Source organism: Poeciliopsis prolifica, unplaced genomic scaffold (genome assembly GCF_027474105.1).
Source record: "Poeciliopsis prolifica strain line A6 unplaced genomic scaffold, Auburn_PproV2 SCAFFOLD026, whole genome shotgun sequence".
Lineage (NCBI taxonomy): Eukaryota > Metazoa > Chordata > Actinopteri > Cyprinodontiformes > Poeciliidae > Poeciliopsis > Poeciliopsis prolifica.
In genome coordinates this window covers 1,349,539-1,370,274 of record NW_026562401.1, presented here as the reverse complement: position 1 = coordinate 1,370,274, position 20,736 = coordinate 1,349,539, and the positions used below count along the sequence as shown (strand labels likewise).

The 20,736-nt window shown below is 38.1% G+C and overlaps 1 protein-coding gene across 1 annotated transcript; it reads left to right on the top strand.

The window, feature by feature from the left end:
* The first annotated feature begins 1,728 nt into the window (after positions 1 to 1,728).
* Positions 1,729 to 15,611, top strand: pde11al (phosphodiesterase 11a, like). The gene is made up of 20 exons (XM_055048179.1): positions 1,729 to 2,765; positions 4,024 to 4,182; positions 5,147 to 5,236; positions 5,325 to 5,465; positions 5,621 to 5,685; positions 6,158 to 6,278; positions 6,409 to 6,484; positions 6,566 to 6,633; positions 6,728 to 6,820; positions 7,745 to 7,795; positions 7,967 to 8,113; positions 8,206 to 8,313; positions 8,440 to 8,549; positions 8,626 to 8,716; positions 9,663 to 9,763; positions 9,964 to 10,041; positions 10,140 to 10,203; positions 11,897 to 11,971; positions 12,096 to 12,179; positions 12,928 to 15,611. The coding sequence occupies exons 1-20, from the start codon at positions 1,908 to 1,910 to the stop codon at positions 13,246 to 13,248; spliced, it is 2,901 nt and encodes a 966-aa protein (XP_054904154.1). The 5' UTR covers positions 1,729 to 1,907; the 3' UTR covers positions 13,249 to 15,611.
* The last annotated feature ends 5,125 nt before the right edge of the window (positions 15,612 to 20,736 follow it).

Here is a 20,736-nt window from a genome sequence, read left to right as displayed (position 1 = left end):
TTTTAAAGTTATGCAGTTACATTACCCAAGGAAGCTAAGTGCCCTTGGGTTAGTCAGAGCTGTTCATAAGGCAAAAGTAGACAGTGTTGAGCCTATCTATCTATCTATCTATCTATCTATCTATCTATCTATCTATCTATCTATCTATCTATCTATCTATCTATCTATCTATCTATCTATCTATCTATCTATCTATCTATCTATCTATCTATCTATCTATCTATCTTCTATCTATCTATCTATCTATCTATCTATCTATCTATCTATCTATCTATCTATCTATCTATCTATCTATCTATCTATCTATCTATCTATCTATCTATCTATCTATCTATCTATCTATCTATCTATCTATCTATCTATCTATCTATCTATCTATCTATCTATCTATCTATCTATCTATCTATCTATCTATCTATCTATCTATCTATCTATCTATCTATCTATCTATCTATCTATCTATCTATCTATCTATCTATCTATCTATCTATCTATCTATCTATCTATCTATCTATCTATCTATCTATCTATCTATCTATCTATCTATCTATCTATCTATCTATCTATCTATCTATCTATCTATCTATCTATCTATCTATCTATCTATCTATCTATCTATCTATCTATCTATCTATCTATCTATCTATCTATCTATCTATCTATCTATCTATCTATCTATCTATCTATCTATCTATCTATCTATCTATCTATCTATCTACTATCTATCTATCTATCTATCTATCTATCTATCTATCTATCTATATCTATCTATCTATCTATCTATCTATCTATCTATCTATCTATCTATCTATCTATCTATCTATCTATCTATCTATCTATCTATCTATCTATCTATCTCAGCCAACAATATTCTTTGTTGTGGGTTTAATAATATTTTTTGTTTTGTTTTGTTTTTACCTCCCCGACAGAAAAGTCCATTGAATTTCACATGTATCAACACATGGTTCCCATTTCTCACATGTGATCAAATATTTTGTTCATGTGCTTGCTGTTACATTGTGAGACTGCCTGGAGTGGTCCATCTGCAAACATGGAAATATGTGTTACACATGTTCCAAATCCGCATGTATACATGTGCCTTCTTTCATTATGAAAGATGTGAACATTTGTGTAACACATGCAATGCATGCATGGTTTACATATGTGATTTTCAAACGTGACATCATGGGATTTTTCTGATCAGAATTTTGCCATTTACTTTGTATGATGGGTTTTCAGGACTGTGGTATAGAGAGCAAAACTGCGGCAGGAGGTATGATTTTTTTGTAAGTCTGCCTATCACAGAAGCACAACTTGAAGGGAGATCACATATTTGCCAAGGCAAATACAACAAACCAAACCTCAAACATGACAAAAACTGGTATCCTGCTGATACATATTGAAAAGTGTTCTCTCTCTCTTACAGAAATAGAACAAAGGAATCATCAAATTTATATTTGAACTTTGGACATCCATCAATTTAACTCTGGCTGGATGTGTGAAGTTGCTTGTTGATTTCTTGTCAATCTATCTAAATTACAGCCACAGTTTAAACTCTGTTGCTCTCTCTCTCTCTCTCTGGTGACACAACGAAGTGAAAGAGAGAGAGAGGAAGAGAGAGAGAGAGAGAGACAGAGAGAGAGAGAGAAAGAGAGAGAGAGAGAGAGCGCAAAGCGCTGCTCTACATTTTTTCAGTTACTTGGGATAATATATAGGCGCCGCATTTTTCTACACCTCTGCACACTTACTCCTCTGGAATCCACCACAGACACAACTCAGGTCTTGAATGACAGATGTTTGTCAGCAGTGCCTCAGGTCGGTCTCAGCAAAATGAATGTGTTTGACCACCGTTGGTATTTTAGGAGAGAGTTTGGGAGGTTGGATTAGACGATGCTGGGAATGAATGGATGAGTTTCTTGGCTGTGTCCGTCTGGTTTCTTCTCCCGCTCGAAAACTCTTCTACTTTTGCAATCTTTCTTTCTGCTGCCATCATGACGGCCTTCGACTTCACGGATGTAGAGGCGTTTTTGGACAGCCACCCGGATCTGTTCGAGGAGTATCTGGTTCGGAGAGCCAAATGCGATCAGGTGAGCAGGTGGCTGAAGGAGCACCAGCCGTCCAAAGTGTCCGCGTCCGAGGAGAGGCGCGCCGCCGCCACGGACCCGCTCTGGCCAAGCAGCGCCGATGGACTCCGGCGCAGGTCGTCTCACATGGAGCTGCGGCGGAACTTCGCCCGCTCCAAAGCCACCACCGCGCACCGCACGTACGACGAGCATGTGAGCCTGAGCGAGCACGAGTCCCAGTCGAGCATGAGGCGCCGTGCGCTCCTGCGTAAAGCCAGCTCGCTGCCTCCGACCACCGCGCACATCCTGAGCGCACTGCTGGAGTCCAGAGTCAACGTCCCCCAGTACGCGTCCAGCGCCATCGACTACAAATACCGACTCAAAGAGACCAACGAGAGGGAGTTCTTCCTGGAGCTGGTGAAGGACATCTCTAACGAACTGGACCTCACGAACCTGAGCTATAAAATCCTGATCAACGTGTGCATCTTGGTGGATGCGGACAGGTGCTCGCTCTTTCTGGTGGAGGGACCCGCTCACAAGAGGACGCTGGTGTCAAAGTTCTTTGATGTGCACTCAGGCACCACGGTCAGACCCTCGTCCAGCACTCTGAACTCAAATGAAGTGCAAGTGCCGTGGGGAAAAGGAATCATTGGCTATGTGGCAGAGCACGGAGAGACCGTCAACATCTCTAATGCATACGAGGTAAAGGACATAAATTTATTTGGGGGTGGGAGAGTAGGGGAAATCACAACTTTACAATGAATTCCTGTTTTTTTGTTAATATAATCACATAGAAATCATTAGTAAAAAATATTTTACAAATCAGTTCTACTTATGAGACCCTCTAGCAGCTGGCCGCTTAGTTTGCTTTTGCCTTGGGCAACACAACTCATAAAAAGGTGCTCCTTCAAACCTACAATTTAAACCTGTTTATTTTAAATGTTCCTATTTGTCTCTGTTTAGTGTTCCATGCAGTTAACCAACACTCAGCAGATAACTTTGAAATGGAAGGAAAACAATACATTTTTTTTTCTTTTCTTTTTTTTTGCAGACTAATCTGAAAAATGTGGTAAAATGTGAGTGAAAATTGACCATGTGTGGGGAATTTAGCCACCTAATTCCAGTTGTTCTGTCAAGGTTATTTTGCAATAATAAATTAGCACAAAATACCAATTTCAAAGACAGTACAGCCACTCCACTAAAGATTTACCATGTTGAAACAAGGCAATGGCTGTGGTATGCTATGGAGATAATTTAAAATAGCAAATGAGAATCTAAGAACATCGTATATTCACAGTTGTCTTCATGCACTCTTATGAAGCTTAAACTATTTTGCAAAGAACAACAGACCAAAAAGTTTCCAGATGAGCAAAGCTGATAGAAACATAGCAAAGACCTTACAGTTGAATAGATGGTTCAACAAGTTTCAACTGGTTTGGGTGGAATATAAATGGATATGACACTTTCCATATTTTTATCTATTAAAAATGTGAAACGCATTTAGCACATAAAATCCCACTTAAATACAATAAGATCTATGGTTGATAAGTTCAAAAGGCATGGACACTTTTGCAAGACATTGCACATAGTGCTGTATGAGAATGAAACTCCTTGGAGCAGTTACTTTCTTTTGCAAACAAATCCCCATTGAAGTTTTTATTGAGGAAACGGCAGACAATTTTATGAGCTTCTCCCTGGCCAGATCTTGCCTTGCATGCAGCATCATTATCTCATGGCCCTGGGCTGCTGGACCTGCTGAGGCAACATGATGATATGGATGCCCCTGCAGAATATTCCTGCATTTATGCACCCTAGCAAACATTATTGTTAACTTCGACGTAAAAGCATTCGCTTCTTGCAGAGTTGGAAATAAAAATTGTGCAATGTTTGTTTAAAATGAGGGACTTTGTGAGAGCTGATAGATGTGTAATGTTTGTTTGCATCGCCCTCCCCATTCCAGGACCACCGCTTCAGCGATGAGATTGACAAGTTAACCGGCTACAAGACCCAGACCATCCTCTGCATGGCCATCTGCAACAGTGATGGAGAAGTCATTGGTGTTGTGCAAGCAATTAACAAAAATCCAATGGGCACCCCTTTTACAGAGGACGATGAAAAGGTGAAGCTCTATTGTGCTGGAGAAAAAAAATGTGGAGGCAATTTTGTCATTTGTAAAATCCCCTTTTGTGGTTTGTGCTACTAAGTGCGTTTTAGAGGGAGTGAATGTGCGACTGAAGTGTTTGTACTCGAAATCGTCTTAATGGCTTCAGAGAGGAGCAAATTGTTCCCATTGAAGCATAATATCAGGAAAAATAAGAGAAAAGCTCAGCCTTTTACTCAAGCTTGAAGCATTAAATGTGTTGAGTAGTGCAATAAACACACACATTCAGGAAACAGTTTCTGTTTCTGTATTCTGAATTGTTCCCTTAGCAATTAAGATAAAATTGGTTTGTAGAAAACTAATGTGTTATATCTTTTCACAGCTCACACGTTTTTTTTCTCAGTCCCCCAGTTTGCTGCTCAGAAATTATTGTTTACCTTCCCTTTTTTGGCTGTTATTTCAGCTAAAGCCCATAGTATTCTTGTTTTATAAAACAACTGAAAAAGTCAACAAGAAAATTTATGCCAGATAAAGAAATGCTGAAGCATTTGATGTTTAGTCACATTGGCTGGAAAGTAAATGCACTTAAAACAATTGTGTGTCCACTAGGTGGCAGAATAAAGTTTTCTGCAAATTGATCAACTTTACACTCAAATTATCTTTCTTTCTCGTCATTTAGGCTTTTATAAAGAAAAAAAAAACTTTTAAATGTGAATATGAAAGATTACCACAATTAATTCTCATAATCAACTTTCATTGACAAAAAGTAGGGAAACATTCTCACACATGAAGACATAGAAGAGCTAAAGACTCTAAATCAATACTTCATTATCAGGGAATATTTGTGCTGAGATAAAGCTGACTCCATCCTGGCTTTCCACTGACACCACCACATACTCAATCTGCTCCTCTCAACCACTTTGAATTATCACAGAAATTAGCCATAAACATCTTTCACTACTTGTACTGCTCCTTTTCTTAGGTGTTGCAGATGTATCTGCCGTTCTGTGGAATATCGATTTCCAATGCAAAGCTGTTTTCGGAGTCTCGCAAGGAGTATGAACGGAGCAGGGTGAGAAATTTTAAGGAGTTGGATTATCAGAGCTTGCCGGATCTTTCTTCGGGGAGTAAAGAGCTGGATGGGGTTTCTGTTGCCACAGGCCTTGTTGGAGGTGGTCAATGACCTGTTTGAGGAGCAGACCGACCTGGAGAAGATCGTCAGGAAGATCATGCAGAGAGCGCTGACGTTGCTGCAGTGTGAACGCTGCTCTGTACTTCTCCTAGAGGATATCGACTCACCCGTGAGACTCCTGTTTAGTGGATTCTGCTGATTCTTCTTACCTCTTCTAGATGCTCTACTCTCCAATATTTATTTTAACTTCTAAAGTAAATTGTGTAACATGCTTCATAACTTTGTTCCTGAGGAGATGTGTACTGATGCGTACTTTCTCTGTAGGTGGTCAAGTTCTCCAAGACATTTGAACTGATGTCTCCTTTGTGCAACATGGACAGAGACATCAGGTGAACGAGCAGGGATGCATAATGAGCATGGCAAATTAAAGTATTCGTACGCCTTGAACATTCCCAAATTATGAAAATTTTTAAAATATAATCATGGGGCGTGCTGTGGTGGTGCAGGGGTTAGCGTACCCCATGTTTGGAGGCCTCAGTCCTCAACGCAGACGTCGCAGGTTCGACTCCCGGTCTGGGTGACCCTTGCTGCATGTCCTCCTCGCTCTCCTTCCTGTCTGTCAAAAATAAGAACCACTAGCGCCACAAAGTCTTTGGAGAAAAAAATATAAAATCGAGTCTATTTTACTGGAACGTTTGGTTCTAAAGCAAATGTTTCCATTTGCGTTCAGCTGCTTTTCTCTGATATGCCTAAAGAAAATTCCAATGCAATCAATGGTGTTCAGAAGTGAACTAATTTGTAAATAGAGACAACCCATGAAAATCCCAACTTCCTTCTTTTTCTCTTAATTCGCTACATCAGCATGGAGAAGTTATCCTGCTCTGACTGGCTCATCAACAACAGCATCGCTGAGCTGGTGGCTTCCACAGGCCTGCCTGTCAACATCAGCGACGTTTGTCAGGATCCACGCTTTGATGCTGAGGTTCGGACAAAGTGTACATTTTTAGCACCTCCAGTTGGGAACTCCTGTTTAAAACCCATTAAAAATGTGGAGCCGTATTTGAATCAACTTGAAAAGGATTCTGAAATTATTCTGTTTTATATATTTCAAGGCAGATCAGGCATCGGGTTTTCACATCAGGTCTGTGTTATGCGTCCCGATCTGGAACAGAACTCACCAGATAATCGGTAGGTTGAACCAGATTTGTTTTATATTTTTGAAAATTTTGCTTTTGCTACTCTTAAGGATCGATGTGTTACTTTGCTAAGGGGTTGCACAAATTCTGAACCGCCTGGACAGGAAGACATTCGATGATGCAGATCAGAGACTGTTTGAGGTCAGTTTAAACACTAATACTTAAGTCTTTTGTTTGTGTGTTACTTATATTGCTTAAGGTATTAATATTAAATTTCTCTTGTTTTTTTTTGCAGGCATTTGTGATATTCTGTGGACTTGGAATCAACAATACCATGATGTACAATCAAGTTAAGAAGACATGGGCCAAGCAGTCTGTAGCTTTGGATGTGAGCAAATTAATTGATCCAAGTCTTCTTTTTTTTCCACTCACCATAATACAACTGCAAACCCTGCTCCATGAAATATTGCCTTCTTACAGCCTTCTTTTGTTTCAGTTTTCAGATGGCTTTATGAGATCTTTTAAATCTGTCTGTTTAATGTCAGACAGATTCTATATTTGATTCTCCAGGTATGATAACATTTCTTCCATCGGCTAGTGACATTGAAAAAAAAAATGGTTATCACAGGTATTTATGATTCTGTGTTACCCAAGTAATCCTTGTCTAACTTTGAAATGTCTTTAATCTGAAATAGTAAGTGACAAAAAGCAAAACCATGCAAAATCTATAAGTGTGTTTCATTTTTTATGTTGTTTAAACCTTTACTTTACAGCTAGTTTACCTTGTTACATACTCATCAAATTTCTTAACTATTGAAATGTATTTTCTTTTTATTTAGCGTGGTACTAAGTAAGTATGGTACTGCCACAGGCTATTAACATTTATTAGGATCTCTCAGGCTGTTCTGCTCCATTGTCCAGTATCTAACCTGAGCAGTCACATTATCCTCAGAAAAACATGGTTCTCCTTCTCCTCAATAAATATTTCAGCTGCTCTCAATAATTCACAATAAATACATCACTCTCTCTGCTTAACTAGCATCAAAGACGACACGCTGCTGGATCTGTCTCACTTATTCAGTGTCGTCTCTTTGATTGCCAAGTGGAGGCATTTTACTCTTAGTTCACAAAAGAATGTGACAAAAATGTAAATGTGCCGATCTGATCCGGACGTAAGAAGATGAGTAGGGCAGTCGGAAAATTAGTGGAAAAGTATTTACTGTAATCTGTATTGATGAAAACAGTTGGGTGGTATCAGAATTTGAATCAGTCGTCTGTAACGCCCGCCTTTGTGAAATGCTTGTTGTTTCAGATGTTGTCTTACCATGCTACCTGCTCCAAAGTTGAAGTTGACAGACTGAAGGTAATTCATAAACTAAATCCTTTAAATGAATTTATTAATTCAACTTGAGTACAGAGAAGAAAAAAAAAAAAAACCCTGCCAGTCACCGTGGGTTAAAATTCTAATTAAAACATTGCATGTGCTGTTCTCTGGAAACGTTTGACTGACAGCTCTGTCCTTTGTCCTGTGAAGGCTGCAAAGATTCCCCTGAGCAGCGAGCTGGGCATTGATGAGTTCCACTTCAATGATTTTTCGCTGGACAATGATGCGATGATCACTGCGTCACTCAGGATGTTTCTGGAACTCGGTGTGGTTCAAAAGTTTAAAATTGACTATGAGGTGAGACAGCATTCCCTGCAAGATGTATCTTTTTCTGAATATTTTGTGTTTTGAAGTACATGAAGGCACAAAATGCTCGTTTCTCCTCGTAGGTTTTGTGTCGCTGGCTGCTCACAGTGAGGAAGAACTATCGAACTGTGGCGTATCACAACTGGAGGCATGCTTTCAACGTGTCACAGTGCATGTTTGTCATGATCACAGTAAGTTTTTAAACAAAATGATTTCACCTTTTTAAAGATATTATAAAATACCAACATGCTAGTATAACTAAGACTGATTAAACTGAATAGTTTATAAACTTCACTCAGACAATGACTTTTATGCAGACCGCCACCTTCCAGGACGTGCTGTCAGATGCAGAGATTCTGGGCTTGATGGTCGGCTGCTTGTGCCACGACTTGGACCATCGAGGCACAAACAATGCATTTCAAGCCAAGTGAGTTATATAAACCTGCATGGTTATGAATGCTTTCCTTATGAGTGACTGAATCACTGTTCCGTCATTCCTCCAGGACCGGTTCCGCTTTGGCCCTGCTCTACGGGACGTCAGCGACCCTGGAGCATCATCACTTTAACCATGCTGTCATGATCCTGCAGAGTGAGGTCAGCGCATTTTGAGTCAGAGCTTGTATATTCTTTTATGCATATCACAGTCGACCTGCTTGTATATTGTGTGAGAGTCGGTGTCCAGGCTGTAAAATAATACAAAGAAGCAAAAGATAATACATTCCAATGCCAGTTTGGAAGATGAAAGTGGTTTATTTTAAACTGAAATGAATAATGTCAGCAAAATTATACGACCTAATTTTTAAAGATAAGCAGAAAGGAAAGCTGAAGGAAAGCTTAATATGAAACTTTGCTTATAGGTGTCGCCATGTTGAAATTCCTACTTTTTACCTGAAATGCTGCTACCTCGGGTCTGACATGAGACCTAGCTGGGAGTTTCAGCATGCGAGGAAACTGCAATGCTGTAACAATTAATGGAAGCTAAGAAGAATGTGAATAGTAATCTTGGAAAATTGTACAATACTAATCTAAGCAAAAACAACAAGAATGAACTAAATGGAAAGGAATGAATTGATAAATAGTGAGATCTATGTTGGAAATAAATAAACAAGGAAAATGAGAACAGGAAAAAAAAAATCCCAACAACCCAAGATTATGACAATGATCCAAAGAAAAGCAATTATATTTTCTTGCTGTGTCTCTGGCTATTTTTCAGAAATGTACTGAGACAACTGGGCGTGCTGAAAGTCCCTCTTGCACAGTTTCTCCTAAGGAACAGCGTTGTACACAAACTGCTGACAGGCAACACCAGTAACCACTGTGCTTCGTCTCAGGGGTGGATCAGTTTGATCACCAGCTGAATTCTGCATTGATTTATTTTAGCCAGGGACAGAGAAAGCCCATACGCCTTGCTAATTAAATTGCAAATTGGGGCTTCAATTGACAGTGAGCGATGACTTTACCAATGCTCCAAATTTAACGGGAATATTTTTTGCCAGTTGTACAAATCCACCGCTGCTTGCAACTGTGTTTTATTTTGCAGGGACACAATATCTTTGCCAACCTCAGCTCTAAAGAGTACAGCAACATGATGCAACTATTGAAACAGGCGATTCTCTCCACAGACCTCACTTTGCACTTTGAGTGAGTGGCCTTCTCAGAGCTGATCCTCTTTGCAGCTAGATTTAAATATTTTTGGACAGATTTGAAATGTGTTCTCAATGCTCAACATTGTCTTATTATAAAGCACAAACTATTTAAATTTTATCCACATTTCCTGCATCTCTCTCATATTTTCTGTATGATTTGTCCCTTGAAAATGACTGTCTCTTTCATTTAAAAAGGCGCAGAACCAAGTTCTTTGAGCATGTTTTGTCAGGAGAATTCAGCTGGGCGGTGGAAGAACACAGAGAAGTCCTCAGGTTTGTAATACATTTGAAATAATAAATAAATAAAGATACTAAAGCTATAAAGAACACAACTGAGATAAAAATGTCTCTGATCCCTGCCCAATCAACAGATCCATGCTGATGACTGCCTGTGATTTGGGTGCTGTCACTCGTCCTTGGGAGGTATCAAAACAGGTTTGAGTTGCCTGTGCATGCTGGGATTTGTTGTTTACTAATTGTGATCTGAACAAAAAAAAATGCAATTATTCATGCAATTATGTCTGTTAAGTTTATTTATGTATTTAAAAGGAGTTCTCATGAAAGACTTGTGCTTTAAGGGTAAGGTAAATTTAAGCTGTCGACAAAATCCATACTCAGCAGAGGCAATAAAAATAACTATTTTTTTTTTCTTTACCTTTACTTCCAAGTCCTAGGGAAAAGCATGCAGGGTTCCTGAAACTTCTTAATAAACTCCCAGTAGGTTAGTTTAGTTTGCTGGGATGGTGCCACAGCCCAGTTATTTCTTTAATCTACTTAGCATGGTAATCTGCTTGCTGTTGATCAGACAAGGAGATTTACTGGCGAATCCTAAATAAGCTTCCAGTCTGGTCCTTGTTTACTCCGCCTGTTTGACACTGATGTAACCTAACAAGTATAAAAATAGGACAAAATCTAACAAGAAGTTATGAGTGTATGCATAAAAAAAACACTGTAAAAAGAGACCACTGAAACTGATTTCAGAAATTAGAGGAGAAAAAAACAACATTCACAACAAAGGTAATTTGAATTTGAATTTGAATTCATGCATACATCTAAAGGTCTAACCTTGATTCTTCCAAACATGAAGATCGTTGAGTCCTTATTTAATTTCTTTAATGAGCACCCTTTCAGTTCATGTTTATGTAAAAACTTGTGAACAGTTTCACTGGTCTACCAGCAGTTGTACGTTGATGTTATGCTTTGTTGGAGCCTGTATTATTCCTGGAAATCCTGGTTGATTTCTTTTCAAATTGTGGTTTGCATCAGATGATGAAAACTTGATGCTAGCACTGATGTTAGAAAAAGCCCCAAAATAAACTCTGTTAAAATGCATCTACTATACCTGAAAGAGGCATGAACCAGGAAATGAACCGGTTTAAATGAGCTTTACTAATTATGTCAAGAAGAGTGATCATACTTTCCACCAGAATTATGCCTGAAGCTTATTGCTGCATGCACCTCACCAAAAATCAATGATGGTGTTTGTAATATTTTTGAGTCTTTCTGTTTAACCTCGCCCCTGCAGTTAATACAACCAGTTGAAAATCACTGGGTTAGGGTTATGGCATGAGGAAAAACATGGTTCATGTAAACTTTTGACCATTTGAGGAATATATTTAAAACAGTTTGCATCTCAACATTATTATTTCTCATACATAGTAAGTTAAGAAACTTTCTTAACTTACTTTTTTTTTTTTTGAGAGTTACCAAAAATACATTTGAAAAATTTATCAGATACAATATTTTATAGCAGGATTAAAGTCCAATTATGCCTAAGGAATGTTTTGGGGTTTTATGAGCATAAAATGCCTTTTATGCTCATAAAAGGCAATTGCCTTTTGTTAAAACCTGTAGTCTTAAATATTAAATTTAGCGTTGTTTTCAGAAACATCTTGTTGGTGGAATATATTGCAACTAAGATGTGAGCCAGACTTTTGGATCAGTTATTGTGAGTCAAATTTCTTTCCTAAGAGTAGTACAACAACTTACAGCAAAAAACACCATGCAGCAACAAAAAAGATGAATCATTTTATAGTAAATTTAAATATACGCCCATCAGTAAGCTTAAAGCCATAAACGTTGCATAATGCATGAGTAAAATAACGATTGTTTCCACTGGTGTCTGCAGGTTGCCGAGTTGGTAACGAGCGAGTTCTTTGAACAAGGCGACAGGGAGCGGTCGGAGCTGAAGCTAACACCAGCGGTAAGTGTGAAATATTTCAAAGTCTTTCCTGTCCTCTGATGTTCAGAGTTGAAAACATTCATGAGAAAATGGTTGTGACGAGAGTTCTGGTGGTGGGTGACAGACAGTTGTTGCTCCCCTGCAGGCCATCTTTGACCGTAATCGCAAAGACGAACTACCTGCCTTACAGCTTGAATGGATTGATGGGATCTGCAAGCCACTTTATCAGGTAGGTCGGCCACAACTAAAGCTACACATTGAGAGGGCTTTAATATTTATACGATATAAATATTAAGTTTTACATTAGCTTTTCATAAGGATAACTGACACACAGCAGTGGATAATGGTGAAGCGTTTTACACATTTATTTATTTATTTATTTATCTTTTTTAGAAATAAAATGATAACAGCCTGTGATTTCAGCTCCTCTAAGTCAATTCATTTTAGAACCACCATTCACTGTAGTAATGGCCCAATTCTCTCAGGGTTGGTCTCTACCAGCTTTGCACACCCAGCAACTGAAAGATTCAACTGAGAGGTGCCCATCATGTCAACCAGATATGATGGGGCAGCATCTGGACACAGTAATTTTCAAGTTTCAGGTGGTCTGGACTTTGGCTAGGCCACTGCAACACATAACACAACACATGCTTTGATCTAAAAATGTACATCCTTGTCTTTGTGTTTTGGTGGATGGGTCTTTGTCAGTCTCTAAGTATTTTTTTCTAGGTTTGTCTTTTCAGATTTTTATTTGTAATAAATTGGTATAACTACAAATCCCTTTCGTTCCTCTTTACACTTCTACATTATGTTGCTCTACATCATAAAATTCCAATAAAATACATAGAAATCTTTCACTTTGTAAGCGCAAGACATTTACGTCCAATAAAACCAACGTAGGCTTCATTTTAAAATGTAAGTGCATAAATAAAAATGTATGCAAATCTGTAGATGACCTCTACTGTTTGGTCTCTCAGGCGCTGCTGAAGTTGAACAGGAAGCTAAAGCCAATGGTGGATGGAATAAACAGCAACAGAGAGAAGTGGCAGGAACTCTGCTTGTCCGATCAACAGAGAAGAGCTTCAGTCTCCAGCCGGGATACCGACCTGGATCAGAATACTGAGTTCAGAGACGACGCAGAAACCATTGAGCTACTGGAGAAAACAGGGAAAACTCCCCAGATTAAAAATACAGAGTTTGGGTCAAAATCTGATTGCCGAGACGTTTTGAGGTGCAGAGCGAACAAAGAGACTTGTCACGACACAGAAAACAACAAAACAGTCCCAGCAAAGAAGTAAAGCAGAGAGGTTGTTGTCATAAATAACTTGAAATTTTCTGATATCTTCTGACACAAGCATCCCCCTGAACTGATAGGGTGAAATAAAATGCAGATTTCATCAGCAGAGCATGCTGCAGTGTCACTGTGTTAACCTCAGGAACAATGGGACAAACCCCATGTGGTCATAAATCTATTTGAAGGGCAGTGTTCACACAAAAGAAGGGATTTCATCACTTCGCAAAGAAGGGTCCTGAAGTTGTATGTTTTGTAGAAACTCTCTTCTGATCAAAAATCTTTGGAGATGCCTTTAAAATCATCAAGAAATCACTGTGAATTGTCACATAAAGCAAACTGCACACCAATTTGCATCCCTGGTAAAGAGGCTTTAAGAGACATGGATCTTTCACTGCAGCAGCATAAATTGACACAGGAAGTTTAGGAGAAATACAATATTAACTACAAAACTCCCATGTTCAATTTCAATCCCTTCAATTTAATCTAATTAGTACCACAATAATTTTTTACCCTCTGCTGTCCACACAACAGTCCCTCTAGTTCATCGCGAGTTCCCGGTCGTTTCTGATGCTGTCTTCTCTTCTCCTCACCCCACAAGGTGACCTTTAGATGCTGATTTGGTCACATGGTTTGTACATTTATTCTGTTAAAAGATGCAGTGATGACCCATTTTCAGTTTATTGGTAAAGGCAACTGGATGTTTATTTAAAACACCCTGGGCTGAGCTTTTGTAAATTCATCATCCCATGCATGCTAACAAGGTTTCTGGGGAGTTTGGAAGAGGAACATACCACATTGTTGTCAATGCATGCATGATTAATGCAATGACTTAAAAAGATTACTTTAATTAATTTTTTTTTATGAATCTTTACCAGGGTATGTCAGCAAGTGTGGAGGGTGCTGCAAATCCTGTCATGAATGTAGGCTGAACCATAATCACATTCATGAACGTCATAGCTGGGCTGTATTGCTTTAGTTAAAAAAAAAATCTTTGCCTGCACGATCTTACAGTGTTTTTCTTTGACAGTCAGCTGGTTTATAGAGTTGCATGTGGTCATTCTTGCCTTTCAGCATAAATTATCTGTAGATCAATTAATCAACATTGCATTGACTGTTTGTGCATCACCTTTAAATTTTCTTCAAAACACAAAGGCAGGAAAATTCAAATGAATAATTTTAAGATTGTACAAAATATACGGAATAATTCATTTGCAGCAAACAATATTTTCCATATTTGAACTGCTGCTGTTTTCTTGTTAAGTTTCTGAGTCTCACTCTGACAATTACCTTCAGAAGATTTCTGTGAAGCTTGAGTAAAATATTTCTTCTGTTTTATTTGTATGTCGAGTAAATCTTTGTTTGCAAATGCATGCCGGTTAGGTTGTTACTGCATGTTCGATGTTGACAATGGTCATCTTGATGCCTTTGATTGCCACAAGAGATTTGCTTCGCATGCAGTCATACTGGTACTATTCTGTGTTCTGATATCTTATAGTATTTCTGTTCTGTTGTTGTTGATAAGAACAGCCGAAAATGTCTACTTTAAGCTGCAGCCTTTACCCAAATTACAAACTGCTGAGTTTTCATACGCTGGACTCTGTACTTATAACAACCCCTTTAAAAATAGTTTCCTGACCAGGACAAGGATGTAATTTATGTAAAAGGAGAGAAAATCTGACTGACCTTTGATATGGAAACTGAAGGATTGTTATCGCATGGGACTAAAAAAGGAAAGTATAGAAATGATCATTGATTTTATTTTTTGTATAAAACAGGTCTCAGTAGAGTTTATATTCGAAACTGTGACAATTTTGCTGATACACAGCAATTTGAATCAGGGCTTGAAATGAAATTATTATGTAATTCTCAAAATCTAGCAGTGGGACGGTGCCTTGAAGTGTAATACCAATCATGTCCACAAGTAGTTGGCTTTTTTTTTCATTAACAATGTCATTTAAAATGAATTGAGTTATATATTTAATGCCAAACTAAATGTATTTTTGTTTAGTTTAGTTGATATATTAACCGAGTACACTCCTACTTATCAACAGGCTAGTGGGCCACACGGCTTTTTAAAAATGAAAGAGACTGCAGATCTTGAAGGTTGTGTTGGGGTGATGACCAGATTGATTGTCACCTTAACATCATGAAGTTAATTTACCTTAAAAGTAAGTCATGACTGTTGTAATTATTTCTGGCATTTGCAAAGTATCTTCCACGTAGGACTTTCCTGAGAATTATACTTAATTAGGTTTTAGTTAACTACTATGTTTGTACTGTTAATAATTTAGTACACTGGACTGCTGATTACTGAGCTGATGCATTATCCAGTATTTTATGTAAGTAAATGCTTATTTTCCTAATGTTTCCCATTGTTATGCTCTTTATTTACAATTGATATCACTGATGATGCCTTCAACAGTTCCTTTTCATTTAAAGTAAATGGTTTGCCTTAAATAAACAATGTTTTGCTAACAAATAAATACTGACATGATTAAAATTTCTACCACACATAATGTTTTCCATGTTGACCAAAAAGATTGTACACAAGTGGTCTCTATTTACAATTGCTATTGAAGGTACCACTTTGCATCCTCTCCCGTCTGCATTGTCAAAGCTACAAAAAAACATGGTGCAGTTTGTGGCTGCAGTATCTTAACGCAACACATTTCAATGAGAGTTAATACTTTGGCAAGTGACTGTATCAGATCCTGTTTGCATTTCTGAGGTTCTGTGTCTCTGCATTTGCATCATCGGCTTTGAACTGAACACAGAACATTAACTCTGTGTTTTATACTGTGTCTTACAGAGAAGCACACATAAAAAGGTTAATTAGAAAACATCTCATTAAGTGAAATGGGTTAGTCAGAAAGGAAAAAGTCGTTCTTTTGATAGATTCATCTACGTAGCATCATAGCATCCCTTGGCTGCTGAGACCCTTTACATATTCATACAGTCTCTTTTCAAGCCTGTTCTTCATCTGTGGATACTGTTTGATGTTGGTTTTAATAAGACGGTGAGGTGAGGCAACAGCAGCAGTGAAAATGTGCGAAACTCGGTGTAGCTCAGTGTTTGCGCAGCCGCCAGCTCCCGAGCTCCAGCCAGAGTCAGGCCTTAATCTATAATTTAACACGGATTGAGTTTATTCTCCTCAGGGTCGATGATCAGGGGGAGAGTCGGATGGAGAGAGGAGGGAGAGCCTTCCAACCTCGTTTCTGATACAGAGCCTGGTTTGATCTCTCTCTCTCCCTCTCTCTCCATTCCTCTCCTCTGTTATTTTTCAGTTTTATCTGCCTCTCACAGACACAGAATATCTGACTTTTAGTCCTATCCTTGCTGACATACTGTACTTTATGTACAAACTCTGTAAAAGCACAAACCACAGGTGAAGAACAAACACCCTGAGGAGACTGGTAATGTTATACAAAGCATTCATGCATCTACTTTGTACCCCGAGTCACAACTCGTGAGGTTTAAAATAATCATTGAATGAGAATGAATTACCATGAACACTTTAAAAACTGTACAGACACAGAAGTGAAATTGTTCTGTGCTGCTCATCTGTTAATCTACAAGAAATGTAGAAGGGTAGAAGGGTAGAAGGGTTCTTAGAAACTAGTTTTTGCAGCAGGCCATAAATATTAACAAAACCAGTGTTCCAGATCTAGCCTTGTTCATCTAATAATTATTTAGCCCATGTTGGTCATTTAGTTACCATGTCCATTTAGTTATGAAAAATAACTCTGATGTGCGTCGAAAAGATGGCTTCAAGCAAAGCATAATAAATCAACACATGGGAAAAATTTCATCTTAAATTACCCATGCTGGTGCAATTAGAACAAATCCAGCAATTAATCCTAGTGGAAGGATTTGCATTGTTTTTGTATTGTATTGTATATTTTTTTTCTTATTAGAATGTGTTTGACAAAGTCTCAGAAACAGGGATGCTTTTTAGATGGCAGGACATGTGGCTGAAAAAAAAATGCAAAATGTTCAACGTCCATGGTTTTTCTTTAATGAAAATAAACAATTTGAATTGGTGCAGTAACATACAATAATCCAACAGAGGAATTCTGGCTGCATAAGCTAGTATTTTACATTCAGTTTCAGCATTTGGTTGTTTTGAGTGCACAGCTGCCGTGAAATAAAGCTAATCTGTTTCACCTGGAATGCGGTTAAGCTTGCCATGCCCAGGTGACACTCATTATAAATAAATAGCCAATATGTTCTTACTCCCTAATATAAATCCTTCTCTTCATATAATTTCATAATGAATTCCCTACATGCACAATCTGCAATTGTTAATTAAGCGTTTCAAACACCAGATTAGAACAGTTCATCTGAATGTTCTCTGTTACTGCTGATGTAAACGTTGCAATTACACAAGGGAATCTACAACATAGTAATAAATTATGTCTGGCCTTGTAGTTGTTACATTTTTTTAAAACCTGGTCAGCATCTGCTACACATTAAGCCGTCTTTTCTTATACATCCTCAACACTGAGAGATTAAAAATAGATATGTTCTAATCATAGCTCAAGTGTCACAAAGATAAAAAACTATGCCATCACTGGGACCCAGATGTTCTTTTCTTTTTTTCTTTCCTGTAGAGCCAATATTTAATTGAAACTGTCGAAGACATGAAGGACACCTTGTCAACACGGAGTGTGGTGAGTTATAGCCTTATGTTTTACTGCAGACTTTTTTTAAGCTCTTAAGTGCTGAAATGCAACCACGGTCCTCCTAAAAGCAAACCTTTGAACCATTCCTACTCATCATCTCTTCTTTCTCTCTCTCTTACTTTGGGTCATCAGATAAGCTGTCCAGAGCAGATTCTCGTAGTTTATAATCCTGACAGATACATTAGGATGCTTAAAATCTGATACGTCTGCAAAGAGGCTTATAGTCCAGGTCTGCCTAAATGAGAGGCTGTACACAATGACAGATGTCTGAAACAAGTCTGAAAAGGATAAACATATAACTCTTCTTCCTGCTGTCCTCCCTTGACTGATCGTTTCAATGTGAAAAAGGACGTCCCCATGTATGGAAGAGGATAATTCACAGCAGAGGGCTATTTGTAGGAATTCTTATTATCATTTAGTGAAGATTCCTGGTCTTCATGCTTTCTTTCTGTTAAAAAACAATTATTTCTAAATATGGATATTATTCAAATTAAAGATAGGATTTTTATTAAAAAAAAAAACAATCTTGATGTGAGATTATACTGTTGCAATACCATACTTATTTTAAAACGTGGCTTAGTTCATTTTTCCATATTTCTATAAGCTGAAGGTTAAGGTAAAAAAGCAACGTGACATATGCATACACCTCTCAGCATCAACAAGCATGCAATAGAGAGAGTTCATATGAATAGAAAACTATTTTGTGATCCCTCCTCCCCAATTTTTGAAAATGCTAGTCTTGTTGTGTTTTATCTCTTTATGTTGCATTGAGAAAAAATAGGACAAGGTACAGAACAGGAAACCATGCAGGGAGGATCAGACACTGAACTGAAGGCCGCAGGAGGCATAAATGTGTTTGGAAAATGATTTCTGGGACAAGAATGAGAAGTTTATGTTGCTCATTTTTCTAATATCAGGGACAACCTTTGTTAACTTTCTAAACATTATCAAAGGGTTGTAAAACAAACCGAATGTTGTGCTCCCTTGAAAATATAATTTTAATCTGTGTATATGAACTACAAGAGCGTCATTGTATCATCGCAAAGAGCAGTGAGTGAACTCCTGGAGATGAAGTCTTAGCTGTTCAGCAGGGCTGCTACATCTTGTTTCGCTTAGCTTTGCTTCCCTCAAGTGGTGAATTGGAGCATCGACATCATCAGCTGTGACGCTGCTGCAAAAGTATGATGGAGATGACAAAAAGAACCAAATTGCAAATATGAATACCCGTCAATCAAACAATAGTCTGGCTCTCCAAAGAGATAAAGGTGGAGAATGAGTTGTTGATCAATGCGAGGAAATGACAAAACAAAACAAAAAAGCTAAAGAAGGAGATTAGTCTGAATGCATAACTCTGCTGACAGCTGAGAATGCCCCTGGATTCCCTCCATGAAAAAGCCTTTGATTTTTGGCAGGAACTCCTCCGGTTTAGGCTGAATGGCTGACAGCTCTGTCGGGGTGATGGACGGGTTGTTTCACCCCCCTGATAGAAACAGGCCCCTGATGGTGAGCTGCAGCCTCTGGAGGAGCAGGACCCCTGGCACTCAGCTTCTGACCCCTCTCTCAGCAGATGGAAACAGCCTCCATGTAAGTCATGTAAAAGTCAAATTGGGCAAGTTAAGGTTTGAATCCAGATCCAAATTCTGAGCCCTCCTTCCACTAATTGATACACTTTCCACATTGCCCATTAATTTCTCTTTTATTATGTCACCCAGCAGAAAGAATAATGTAACAATTGGTCTTCTTTTTCTTTTATACTTTTAATCACTTGCACAGATTTTAGAATATATTTTAAACAATTTGATAAAACGTTGCTTTTAGTTTTGTTTTAATTTTCACATTTATGTGAATACAATTCGGTTTTAATCCCAAGAGGGCATCAATATTTTGATTATTTTAAAGAAATGATTGCTCTCCATTTGCACAACAGAAACTCAGATTCGATCTGCCACACGGGGGCGCCCATTCGCTCAGTGTGGGCATGTAATAATGCAATAAAAACCCTTAAACATGCAAAATCCCATGTAACATTTTTAAACAATCTAATAATAAACAACATTTCAAACACAAAGTGCATGTGCCTGAAAGCAGCAGGTTAAGATTTCTGTATCATTAAGAAACTAAGATTCTTAATTCCTTCACAACAAAACAAAACAAAACAAAACAAAAAAAAAAAAAACATGTACAACAGATAATTAATTTAAAGTAAAAGTTCAGGGAAACACTTTACAGTTTGGCAAATTTGTTGCTCTATTCAACATTTTAAATGTGGCCATAATACATTGCAGGGCCATTTAAGAGAACTCCCAACTCTTAAATCCTAAGCGTTTTTAAAGAAAATCACAACTGTGAGAGCAGAAGTTTTTATGTAATTCAGCCCTCAGCTCACTTGGGGAGTAATATTTATCTTTAATTCCTCCCTGATTCACAGACGCGGAGTTCGAATAAATCAGCTCAACTCTAATTGTTTACTCTGACTAAAACGCAGCCCTGAGCTCTTCGCCATGAATCAGCGGCACTTCAAGGCGGCTCTCTCTACTGAGGTGGTCTGCTGGAGTGAGGCGGCTCAGAGGTTTGTGTGGGCTCACAGCCAGATCTGACTTCTGAACATGTGAATCAAAACAGAAAATCTCTGTCTACATTAATATGAACCACCTGTTTTTCATTTTCCACTCTAATTAAAGGCTTCTCTTGAAAAGTATGACTCCCATAATGCCCTGTGAATTAATACCAGTAGTAATTTATTTAATTTTAAATGTAGTGTAATATTATATATATATATATATATATATATATATATATTTGTTATTCAC

Excerpts from the sequence above, each read along its gene's own strand:
- pde11al (XM_055048179.1), top strand. The coding sequence starts at position 1,908 with ATGAGTTTCTTGGCTGTGTCCGTCTGGTTTCTTCTCCCGCTCGAAAAC. Across the intron at positions 2,766-4,023 it reads ACATCTCTAATGCATACGAG|GACCACCGCTTCAGCGATGA; the intron begins GTAAAGGACATA and ends TCCCCATTCCAG. Across the intron at positions 6,279-6,408 it reads ATCCACGCTTTGATGCTGAG|GCAGATCAGGCATCGGGTTT; the intron begins GTTCGGACAAAG and ends ATATATTTCAAG.